This window comes from Symsagittifera roscoffensis, chromosome 5 (genome assembly GCF_963678635.1).
Source record: "Symsagittifera roscoffensis chromosome 5, txSymRosc1.1, whole genome shotgun sequence".
Lineage (NCBI taxonomy): Eukaryota > Metazoa > Xenacoelomorpha > Acoela > Convolutidae > Symsagittifera > Symsagittifera roscoffensis.
In genome coordinates this window covers 29,754,615-29,766,823 of record NC_087066.1, presented here as the reverse complement: position 1 = coordinate 29,766,823, position 12,209 = coordinate 29,754,615, and the positions used below count along the sequence as shown (strand labels likewise).

General features: G+C 34.3%; 2 protein-coding genes across 5 annotated transcripts in view; both read right to left on the bottom strand.

Annotated features, from left to right (window-relative positions):
* Positions 1-12,209, bottom strand: part of LOC134845598 (cysteine protease ATG4A-like) — a 245,316-nt gene that overhangs the window by 232,636 nt on the left and 471 nt on the right. The gene's annotated exons all lie outside the window — the stretch shown is intronic.
* Positions 3,010-12,209, bottom strand: part of LOC134845595 (major facilitator superfamily domain-containing protein 1-like) — a 42,259-nt gene continuing 33,059 nt past the window's right edge. For 3 of the 4 annotated variants that reach the window (XM_063862563.1, XM_063862562.1, XM_063862561.1), the window contains 5 exons: positions 7,907-8,161; positions 6,966-7,202; positions 6,311-6,755; positions 5,600-5,940; positions 3,010-3,814 (listed from right to left, as the gene is read on the bottom strand). In XM_063862563.1, coding sequence (XP_063718633.1) covers positions 3,363-3,814; positions 5,600-5,940; positions 6,311-6,755; positions 6,966-7,202; positions 7,907-8,161 — 1,730 coding nt within the window. In that variant the 3' untranslated portion in view covers positions 3,010-3,362. Of the gene's footprint in view, positions 3,815-5,599; positions 5,941-6,310; positions 6,756-6,965; positions 7,203-7,906; positions 8,162-9,922; positions 10,027-12,209 lie in introns of those variants that run through there. The other variant, XM_063862564.1, reaches the window with a different exon arrangement.

Here is a 12,209-nt window from a genome sequence, read left to right as displayed (position 1 = left end):
ATATGAAAAAGTTATTAAATAAAAAATTGATAATTCACGTAGTAAAAAACACTTTCTGGTTATCAAACTTAGTTAAATGCTTTCATTCAATAATGACAAGTTTCTTGATACATTTACTCTGCGACAAACGAAGCTCACTTTAATTTAGTTTTGTCAGCAACTAAACTGGTAGTTCCGGCGTAAAGGCAGTTGAGTTGAAGCTTTTGTCAATCCATTGAAAAATCTACCTCGAGTTACAGTTACAGAGAAAACTTTAGTCATTGCAATGAAAATTCTCCCTTGACTTACAAAAACAGAGAAATTTTTTAAATTGTTTTATTTAGCTTACCCTAGTCAAAGCACATTTGCAACAAGCGAATCAACCAAATTTTTTTTTGGTCTAATTTTTAGAGATAATCTAATCATGCAGAGAACTTGTTTCTAATTTTTGTCAGTCATATTTTCTTTTTCATCATATTTTGCTGTATCATGTAAGAAAGTTTTTCTTACTTAAATTATAAGTAAGCAGAAAGCATTCTGTTTAATTCGTTTTTTAATTGAAATGTTAAGATCTCTTTGTGGTACAATTTAAAGCATCTGCTACAGTTCTTTAGAAACTAGCTAAAATAACAAAATTTGCTAGTTTTGATTAATACAAAAGTGTTGTTGGAGCCTTAATTTGGTTTTGCTTTTAAAGTACAGTTCTCATTTAATTTATGCGGGCAGGACGAACAAAACTAAATGTTTAGATTGCTTTTTTCTCCAACTAGCTTGACTTAGGACAAAAATGGAACATGACACAAATTGCTTGGATTTTCAATAGAATGATTTTGGTGCAGTTTTGCAAAACTTGGGCCATTAAACTTACCTACAACTTGGATCATTTTGGGTTTTTCAATCATATTTTCAACTAAACTATAAGTTTTTTAATTGCAGACAAAGTTATATATAAAAAGGAGCGCTTTTTGTAAACCAACCAAAATTAGCAAGGGCATAAATTTTTTGCCAAATAAATATTTTTTTCTGAAAAACTTGCGCAAATTGATTATAAAAGTTTTAAATTAAAAAACTATTACTGTTATAGTAAAGCGACGTTTTTTGGCTATCAAACTCAATTTATTTTTTACTAATAAAACAGAAGTCGGGCCGATAGGTTTAACCAAAACAAGGATTCACAAATTCGCACAAACTATCAGTTCACTTGCTGACAAATATTTATAAAACTGAGCCTCTTTTTTAATCCAACAAATGTTTGCGCAAATTGCTTATAAAAATGTGTTAAAATTTGATTTTTTTTCGGAGCAAGGTGGCTTTTTCGACTTAGTCTAACTCATTTTTTCTCGAAATTAATGAGAAATTTCATCATGAGCTTTATTAAGCGACACACGCAGCTCACTTTAAATTAGTTTTGTCAGCAACTGAAAGCGTATTTTTGGCGTTAACGTGGGTTGACCGCAAAGCAAAAAATAGTCATTGTTTTGATTAAACTTTGAAGCCCAAACTTTGCAAAATGATTTGCAGCCTGTTATTTTTTTTTGCTGGGTTTTATTGAAAAATTTGTTGTCATTTTTTGTTTTTGTTGACTGAACCCAATTTGAGAAAAACTCATCTGATAGTTCAAGATTTATTCGTTTCATCGATATAACTTGGAGTGGTTGTTTGTAACTCTTGTTATTCTGAACTGCAATTTTTTTGCGAAGCAAAACAGCAGTTCGTTAATTATAATTGTAATTTCTGCACAGTAGCTAAAAAGCTATTCAAACGCCGGATAATGCTCAATTTTCTTTTATAATTGAACATGTTTAAAAACATATTTTGCCGGAAAAAAGGAAGAAAGTGAAGAAATTCTGATTCAAGCGAACGCGAGATCGAAAAAAGAAAGATAATTGTTGAAAGTGGCACTTTTTTGTTTCGATTGCCTTTGGGATTGCCTTTGCCTTTTTTGCGCGAATTTGGCTATTAAATTCTGTTTAATTTAAGCTTCAATCAAACAGTTTTGCTTAGTCGAATTCCAATCGAACATTTTCTGCTCGGCGGAACTTGAGTCTGATCACACAATTTTTTAAATAATTTTTCTGATCAAATTCTTTTAGCTCTTTTTTTGAGGCAAGGGGAATTGGGTGAACAGAAGGCATTAGCAATGATAAGCATGCTAATAATTATTTGCTCTTTTACTTTGTAGCCGCAGTCAACAAGAATAGTTGCAATAGATTATTTTAAAGTTTTCAGGTATCAGAATATGTTCACATCATAGACCTACAAATCCGAATAGTAACGTCACCCCAATACATTTTTCAAAACTCACTTAAACTTTCCTTGTTACGACCACTTTCGAAAAGTTGGAAGGAACTAGTGCGCAGGGTCATTTGTTTCCAGCCAATTTTGACAACCTAACGGAAACCTGCAGGCGGTCAAGTGAGGCAGCATATTCAACCCATATTGGGCTTGAATTGGATTTCTTACCTTTGCGATCAGATTTTTTCACTATAAATAACCTTGTTCACAGAATTGTCAATTTAGTAAGGTAAATTTCACTGCGTGCATGCTCAATTTCCTGAAAATTAAAAAAAAACACCATTATTTAACTAGTAATTAAACAAAGCTCGTTTCAGTTAGTAATTATTTTTTCAGTAAATTTTGGACTCGTGGTTTTTGTCTGTTTATGTCGGTTCATTTTTCGTTTTTAAAGCCACTTATATTATTTGGTAAAGCTTATCCTGTCTTTCTTTCTAAAGCATGGATTTTATTTTGATATAAATAGTTTTTACTATAATTGAAAACTAGTAAATTTTAAATTAACGAGTCTGATTTCGAATGATTACTTTTTCGTTTTTATTCGGTTTAACAGTCTCGGCTTGTTTTAAATGGGCTAAGTCAAACTTGAGTTTCGTAATATGAGGCTGACTTCATTTATATAATTTGTTTACTACAAATTGATCATTTTTAACTTTTTTTATTTCTCACTCTCATTCAGTATTCAACTGATTTAGTATCTCTTTACTAAAACAGTCGTAGTGGAAAAACAGAAAATTGAAAGACGACTAAAATTTTGAATTTATATTGTGATTTTATTAGCTCAAAATTAGACCAAAAATTTCAAACCGGTTTTTCTCGACGCTGAGAAATTTTTTCCAATTTTTTATACAGTTGTTCGAATCACGTCTAAAAGGGCTTTTATAGTTTCTTAGATTCCGCTGATTATTTGTGATACCTGATTTTTCAATTAATCGGAACAATGATACTTAATTTGAATAAAACAAATATAATTTAGCACTAACTATAATTTTATCATTACTTAAACATAAGTTTTTTTAAATAAAGAATAGAAAAAGGTTTTTAACTTTGTTCAGCTCGGCTTTGTCCAATTTATTTTGGTAAAATATCTAAGCACTCATTTCTTGATCTTCATTCACTGTTGATATCGAATTTTCGCTAATTTTAATCGTTCGGCCTTGTGAATTTTCCGAAGGTTGCTCATGTAAACGTGAATACGTAGAGTCCGATCTCAATTGGACGACTTTACTGTTAGCATAATCGAAAGTTTGCGTGTCTTCTTGTTCTGTGAGTGCCTCCTTTGAGGACCTCGAATTCTCGGTTGAGTCCCTGACCGAATCATCTACTTCATCTACGCCTGAATTGATGTGTATGTTTCTGGTGTAGTTGACAGACTGGACCCGTTTGCCCCTGTTGAGCACCCTGTTTCCGAAACAGAGGTCACTGAGAGAAAGAAGGAAACAGAAGAGGCAGCAGATACAGGTGGTGGCTAGGAAGTAGAGCATGATGATCTCCCACTGAGTGCCTTCATTTGTGTCCGTCTTGTGACCCAAAAGAGCACCTAAACAGAGCACTCATGGCACGAACTCTTCGGTTTTGCAACTTTTCTACTGAGAAATGACATTTTAAAAAAATAATGACTTTTTCTAGCCAAAAACTTTGTATGATATCAAAAAAACTTTACACAGATGCGAAGGAGAGCTCCGCACCACTTGCGATGGAAAAAAATGTATGTCAAGAAAAAAATGTCAAAACATCAGATTCAAAAAATCATCTTGACTCCAACTGACGTTTTAAACTGGCCATCTTTGCAGAAAACACGCGATGAAACTATTTGCAAGCAGCACACTGATGAAAAAAAACTAATTCCGATTTTTTTAGATAACACAATATACAATAACCGAACAATTTTATATTATTTTAAAATAATCAGAACAAATACAATAAACAAACAATCTCACCTGAAACAACTTTAAAAGTTTCTAGAAACAACAAACTATTGAAAATAGTATACTTCAAAAACATTTGAAAACAATGCAAAATCAAATAATTATTATTCTTGCTTAAAGAAAAAATTGCTCAAAAAAAATCTAATCAAACAAAGATGTAGAAATAAGAAAGAGACGCTGCTCAGAACAAACAAACGATTTTGAAATTCTGAAGCTAAAAACAAACGCCGATTTTAATTCCTAAAAAAATCCGGTCAAACAAAAACAATTTTAAAGAATGAGAAAATTGAACAAAAACTCAGCCAAAAAACGCAATTTAACTAACGAAAAAAACAAACGAAATTAGTCCAGACACGTATCAATATTATCTGGAAGTGAAATAAAATTAAACAGAACGTTTTTTTTAAATTTGACGAGAAAAACTTACAAACAAAAATGTTATTTCGTTACAACATTAACACATTGAAAAAACTTTTAAGCAAAGGAATACAAAAACTTAATCAGGAAAAGTAGCAGACAACAACTCAAGTTGACATAGTAAAATAACAAATGCGTTAGCAACTTCGAACAAAATTGCCGAAAATTTCGAGTTGATTTAATTCTGATTTGACAGGACTTCAGGCTTGCTTCGTCTTCATTTTTCAAAAGAAATAGCTACTTTGAAAAAAGGATTAGAACCCAATGAGAAAAAAATTTAAAACTCAAATGCCAAAAAACTCAAAAAAAAATAACAAGCAATGTGCAAAAACTATTCAGCTATCTTATCTGAACTAAAAAGAATGCGATGAATACAACCGATCGAACAACCAAAAACAACAAAATTTGAATCAATTCTGTTACTTGAACTGAGAAAAAAAATTATTCAAATTTTTAATGTTCATTTTTTTTTCATTTCTTAAGAGTCTGGAAGGTTGATTTAAACTTTTCTAAAATTTCATATTAGAAATCAATCACTCCCACATAATACCAAAGAAAGTCAATCGAAAAAAAACATTCGGAAAATAAACCCACGAAATTAAAGCTGACCTCTTCCAGTGCCGAAAATCTACCAAAAATTTTTGGCACAGAAAAATACTCTTAAAAAAACTCAAAGGAACCCAAAGCTCATACCTAATATGCATTTACTACTCACTAGACGAACCATGTAGCTATTGAAACTATCATAATTTAATTTCGCTCATTCTCTGAACGAAGTTGTTTACAGGAAAAAAAGCCTTGTACTCGATTACAATACCGTTGCTTATCGCAAGTGTAAAAAGTTCAATAGTATGGTCTTCACAAATACTCTATTTGCGTAGAACAATGAATATTAGACTAAGGTTGATTGTAATAAAGATCATGGAACACTTTTTTGAGAAAATAGAATCCGAAAAAAAAACATCTAACAAGCAACTCACCGACAATCATATTAGACGTTCCAATTCCCAGCATCTGAACACATGAAGTCAACCCCATAGCTGTACCGACTATACTCGGGTCGACAATCAAAGGTATGCAAGCCCATAACACCGATGCAGTCAATGAGTACGTCACTCCGTACCAAATGAACATTGTCAGTGGCTGGATTGAGGTGTCCAGGGCAAAAATGACAAACACTGGTATGGTGAGGAGCTGTGCCGACGAGCAGAGGAATCCCCGGAATCCGAAGTAGTCCACGAGTGCTCCTGCGACTGGCATGAAGAACAGACTGACGTCATAAAGGGCACCGGCTGTGACTGAGGCCTTGTCGTTGTCAAAACTGAAACACACTTTATAAAAATAACGTTAAGTGGAGAATATCTCGACTAAATACTCAGTCCGCAATGAATCAGCACAGAAGCAATAGACGGATCAAATAATTCTCTGAACTTTTTAATTACTTTATTTTCATTAATTGACAGTATTATATTTATATTGTAAGTCTTATTTTCACATCTAGTTTTCTGAAGAAAACATTAAGATATGTGTATGCATCTTTTTTTTGGATGAAGAGATTATATATTTTTATTATTTAATAAATATGGTAGTTTTAGGCCAATTTTTTCTCTTCTCAATATATTTTTAGAGATTGATCCTCAAGAATTTGAGAACCTTTGCAGTCCAACGAGCTCAAATATGAAACCACTCACCCGTATTGATCTCCAACAAACATTGGCGAATCAGCCACGAATGGAAACAGAGTACAGTAGAAGAACACAATCGCTCCGGCATTCAACCAGTACAATTTGGGCAACTTCAAAATATGTCCCAATTGCACCAGACCCGCGCCCGTGCTGCCCTCGTTCACGTGATCACTGCTAACTAATATCTTCCTCTTGTTGCATATTTTCATTCCCTGTCGGTCTAGAAACCCGACACAGAATGCTGACAGGAAACCCAATCCGCACAATCCGGCTCCACAGAAAAGGGTTTGCCAGACTCCGATTTCGGACACGATCCGGTTAGTGAGGAGAAAGTTGAGAGTACTGCCAAGTCGAGATACGACCAGTTTCATGCTGAAGGCGAAGGCGAGTTCTTTGTTTTTGAACCACATAGAGCACATACGATATTGAACTATTGTGACGGAACCGTCGCCTGTAACAGCAATATATAGTTCACAATCAAAATTAAATTATGTCTACGATTGCTGATATGTTCAGAAAATATATATGACTGAAAATAAAGATCGGATCTTTATTCGGATTCTCAATATTCGGATCTAGTAATATTCGGATCGTGTTTTCTAGTAAATACCATGATTTGAAAACATTTCGCATGTGTTTTATAGTAAAGATAATCACTCACCGGCTCCGAAGAGTAATCTTCCGGCCAGCATACACACCATCATCCAATTGGAATCCTCGATTGTAGCACCAAATGCAAAGACGGAAGAGCCCACCAGACACAGACAACTGAAGACTAGAGCTCCGACCATGTTTCCGAATCTGTCTATGAAGAAGCCCGAGAATAAGACGACTAAAGCGTTAGTCCACGAGTAGATGGCGTAGAGCAAATTGTACTGCTGAGCTGTCATTCCCAGGCCTGAAAAAGGGGGAGTAAGAGTCAGAGAAGATACATTTTGTATGAAAAATTATATAGTAATCCAACTCGCCCCCAAATAGCGACCAAAATCATCTAGTCACTAACACTGATTTCACTTAACCTTTTTGTTGATTTATGGTTAAGGAAACAGAATTGATCAATATCCCCCCATTTGAAATGAGTGAAATGAGCAGTAGAGTGCCAAGGGGGAGAGGGTAGGGGTGGAAGACGACCCCTCTTCTTCCCTCAATTCTGGTTACCAAAATCACCTTTCGGCGAACCCCTTTAGTACTTTTTTATGACACTTACTATTGCTTGACTTACCCTTAAACTTTCTAGAAGGCGCCAGCAGAATTAAAATTGGATTTTTTGGTCAAAACTTTTTGACCTGTTTTTATTAAAACTCGCCTCGGGAGCAGAAGTATTTACCAAAAAAGGGTCTTTGTAGGAATTTGGGGCTCTCGGAAAATCAATTTGGTCGAACTAGAAAAAAGGTAGAAAATTACTAAGCACGTTTTTGGAAAAAGGCATAGCAGTTTTCCACGAGCTTGTATAACTAAACTCATGAAAACATCTTTTTTAAAATCTATTTAAATTGACGGTGGTTCGTATTTAAGTAGTGCATGCAGCGCAATTTTTTAACGTGATTTGAAAAATAGGCTTCCCGCTATTTTATTTGGACAAAACTATTCAAGTAAGTTAACCTGTGGTGCAGGCTGTAGAATTGTCGGAATCCATATAATCTGGAGCTGGAGTAGACGGGGGAGGGGGACAATGTCTGGGTGCCTGAAAATCATTCTGCAGCACACTGGGCATGTCGAAGCAATAATAGTTGCCAAATGACATCACACACGTGAACACAAGGACCACGAAGCGGAAGTAGCTCCTGCTGGGGTCCATGCATAGCACTAGGTCTCCGGGGTCATTGCGTCCAAGGGCTACGCCACGCCTCCTCAGCTCTATAAAAAAAACAAGGATAACCTATTGCTGGGCCTAAAAGCAGCACAAATTGTTCCAACCACATTCATTGAAGAAAAAATCAATAAATTTAAAATTGGCAATCGCATAAGGTGAAATAATGCGCAAATGAGTGGTAGTTAATAACTTAAAAATTGTAGTAGAATTCGAATTGGAGGTCAGCCTCTAAGCAAATTCCTATCATCCTTCATCTAACTTTGTCTGAAAAACTAAACAATTCAATTCAGAACAGTTTCTCTCGTCACTGAGAGATTTTTTATTGGTTATTGGAATCCGAATTGCGACCAATAAGACTTCAATATGATATCACACTTGGCATCCTAAGAGCTTTCCTCGAGGTCGTCAAAATTGGTTTGAAAAAATGTTTTGAGAAAAACGGCCTCTACGCCATAGTTCCTTCTCACTCTTCGAGAGTTATCGGAACAATAAAACAGGAGTGAAAAGATTAAACTGATAAATGCATTACAATATGCAAGAATCTCAAAATGTATGAAATTATTCACGCGAAGTTGTAATTATTTTGAATTCTCATTAGGCTCCACTAATTTGGAAGTAATGTGAAGATTGAAGGATCTCTTCATATACCCCCCTCCTCCACAAAAGGGGGACTCTCTACAAAGCTTAACCATTCAATAGGTAATTTATAGGGTTGGATATTTTTTACATAGGGTGGAAATAATTAAAGATCGACTTTCAAAGAAAAATTTGACCGAACCATAAAGACTTGGCCCAAAATTAACTATGTACGGTTAGCACTGTGCTTAGACAGTCCTGATAGTCTTCCAGAGAACCTCTGCGAATCGCAGAAACCACAATTATTTTATTGTATGAATCTTGAGCTTATAAGAAGAATTTACTTCTCCAATAATACTTGAAAGCAAATATTCAGAAGTATTTCAAGTATTTAATAAAAATATGCACCACTTTTACAACAAACAGCACAACAATGGAGGTGATAGACGGAAGGCATAGATTTCGCCCACTTACTGTCTAAGTTTGGGAATGAAATGATTAAAAAACAGTTCGAAGGACACATCCAACGTGTATACCTAAGAGACCTGCGCAACTTATCAGGAACAAAACTTCGCTGTCTTTTATGTGCTTTTTTTTAGGGTTTGCTATGTTCGTACTCAGCCCTAATTTAGCCCTTGACATGAAAGTAAAACATAACATTAAAAGTATTTCGCCTTCCTTTAGTATAGGTTTGATGTTTGCGAAGGGTGTGTTAGCCTTTCTTACCCATTTGCAAATCATGTATATATCCCATAATGCGCTCAGACCATAACAGCGATAGGATGTAAAACGAATTATGTTTTTGAGGACAAAATATCTACTTTTATGCAACAAAGTCAGTCAAAAACATACATTAAATTTTCAAGCTGAATGAATACGGCGGAACTAACAAAATGAAATTTATTCAGTTCAAAACCATACTGGTAGATTGGTTATTCAGTCTACTATCAGACCATGATGGTTTAGTGTTTCAGCAGGTGCATCGAATCAAAATCAGAGGAACTGAAAATTTTCCAAGTCTTTAATAATTAGCAAACAGCGAATTTGTGAATTCGTTTCAACTACCTGCATGTAAAACTTAGTCTCATACCCTTAAGTCAACATCTGTTACGTTTTCCCTGATTTCATTGAGAAAATTTTTGGATTGCCTTTAAATCTCATAAAATAACAAGAATTACTGTTATTTTTGATTTAAATATTTTAAAAAAAAAACGTTCATTTTTTAATACCTGTCGCTTATTGTGCGTGGTGCGGGGAGCGGGAGCGGACACATCCCTCTCAAGGATTCGACCCACTCACCAACCAAAGGGTCCCCTCTTGTTTGATATTATTTTAGGACATCCATTTTCGCCGACGAACCCTAAAACTTATCAAAAGGCATCTTCGGCGCCAATATCTACTTAATTTGAAGAGAAGCGCGAGCCGAAAAAACGCAATTTTTGGTCGAAAAATTTCCAAAAAATGTCCAAAAACGTCGTTTTTGAGCTGTTTCTTTTCAAAAACTTGCCTGCGGCACAGACAAATTAATAAAAATAGGGTCTTTACAGTGTTCTGGAAGCTCTCGGAAAACCAATTGTCTGCCTAAAAAATAAAGATCGACAAAATTTTGAAAAATTTTATGAAAATCCGCCCCTCTAGAAAATCCTAAATCCCCCTGGTGAAAACTATAACTTATTTTCTTCAAAATTAAAACTACCTTCAACTAATTTTAATTTTCTAAGCAAATCGGGGCAAAAAACAATCGATTAAATTTTTAATTCAAATTTTCTTTTCAGATTGCTTCCAGGCTAAAATTTCTGCAAATACTCTACGCAAATACTCTCTATTTCTCTCTCTCTATACTCAATTTCTGCAAATACTCTCTATTTCTGCAAATACTATATAAGGCTTCAAAAATTAGTTTTAACAACAGAAAATTTAATTTTCAACAGCTTAATGGACAGATTTTTCTTCAGTTGCTCTTTTTAATCACTCATAAGTGTTCTAAAAATCAAAACTTTCAAAACGGTTTTTCTCAATTTTGTAATACCGATCAAATCAAGAGTGAAAGGGGTCTCTCATGATCTTATGATAAATCACTCAACACAATCTGCTATGGAAAGCATCAGAAAAGTGGAAAGCATTTCCACAATCTTGTATACCAAACTGTTTCAAGTAGATTTTCCAATCTTGTGGAATAGACACAATATTAGTTTCAATTGTGTCTATTTTTCTCACTCTCATTTTTAACACTATTGAAATCCAATTCAATTAAAAATAAGCAGCTGGAGAAAAATTAAGGAAGTTTTAAAAATTTATTCAAATTCACCAATAAAACAATAGTCGGTCTGGTTTCTATGCAATAAAAGAATAGTCGGTTTTTATGTAATGAGTTCAAAAAGTTGTACCCACATTTAGCTATGCAAAAATTTGTGATAAAAACTTTATGAAAAAAAATCGAAATAATATTTCAAATTTTGTTTTCATTTTTGCGGAACAGGGATTTAGCAACTCGCAACACTATTTTGTTTTTCTGAAGGAAATGCCCGAATTCAAAAGTCCTTCGCCCTAAATTGTTGCAACAACTTTTTATTTTGCAATTGTTGTTGTCAAAACTTCCTGTTTTTATTAGAAAAGGTGATTGTATCAAGTGAAAAAAGCAAAACAGAGCGGAAAAAAATATGTTTACACTGTACAAAAAAAAACACTTGGGAGTTCAGCTTTCCATAAAATTTCCTTTTTGATTTTTCTGCTAGAGTTTTAATTGCGATCTCACCCTTAAACGCTTTCTTTGAGGTAGTCAAAATTTACTTGAAAAAAAACGGACCCTACACCATAGTTCTTTCCAGTCACTTCCATTGACGTGAAACAAAAACCTAAGCACAAACGCCTCTCAATTTTGGTTCTGAAGTTTTTCAAAATGGTCCTTTTCTAACGTTAACTTTCATGTTGAATCTTTTCAAAGTTTGCTCATTAACGGCATTTTCTTCTCAAAAATTGTGTACGCCGCAGAAATTTTTGCCACCAAAATGCCCACTCTGAACTTCAGCAGACTTCAAAAAATTTGAAACCACTTGCCTCAACACATTTTTTGAAAAACTTCCACCCATCAGAAAAACTGGACGGAAAAATAACTTTAGAATTGAATTACCAAAATCACTAGAATAATATATACAAAATCGACCACTATATTGAAATAAGCTTTCAGGAACATTTAGCGAGCGGTAACTAAGTCAATAAAGCTAAGTCGATAAAATTCTAAAACTCTAAGATGCCTACTCTTTTGTTTTTCTCCTGGGGAAATGGGTCGGGGGAAGGGCCCTTCAAACGACCCAAAATTGTGAATTTGATCACTATGTCGTCAAAACATAATCCGATACGATACAGGCCGAAAAAAGCTTTGAAGCGAAAAACAATGAAGGTTATTTAATCGAAAAACTTGCAACTTCAACGAACATCACAGCTCGTAAAAATCCGTGAAATGTGAACTAAGCCAAAAAACAAAAAAAAAACGATTTTTTTTTGCAACGGTATGTT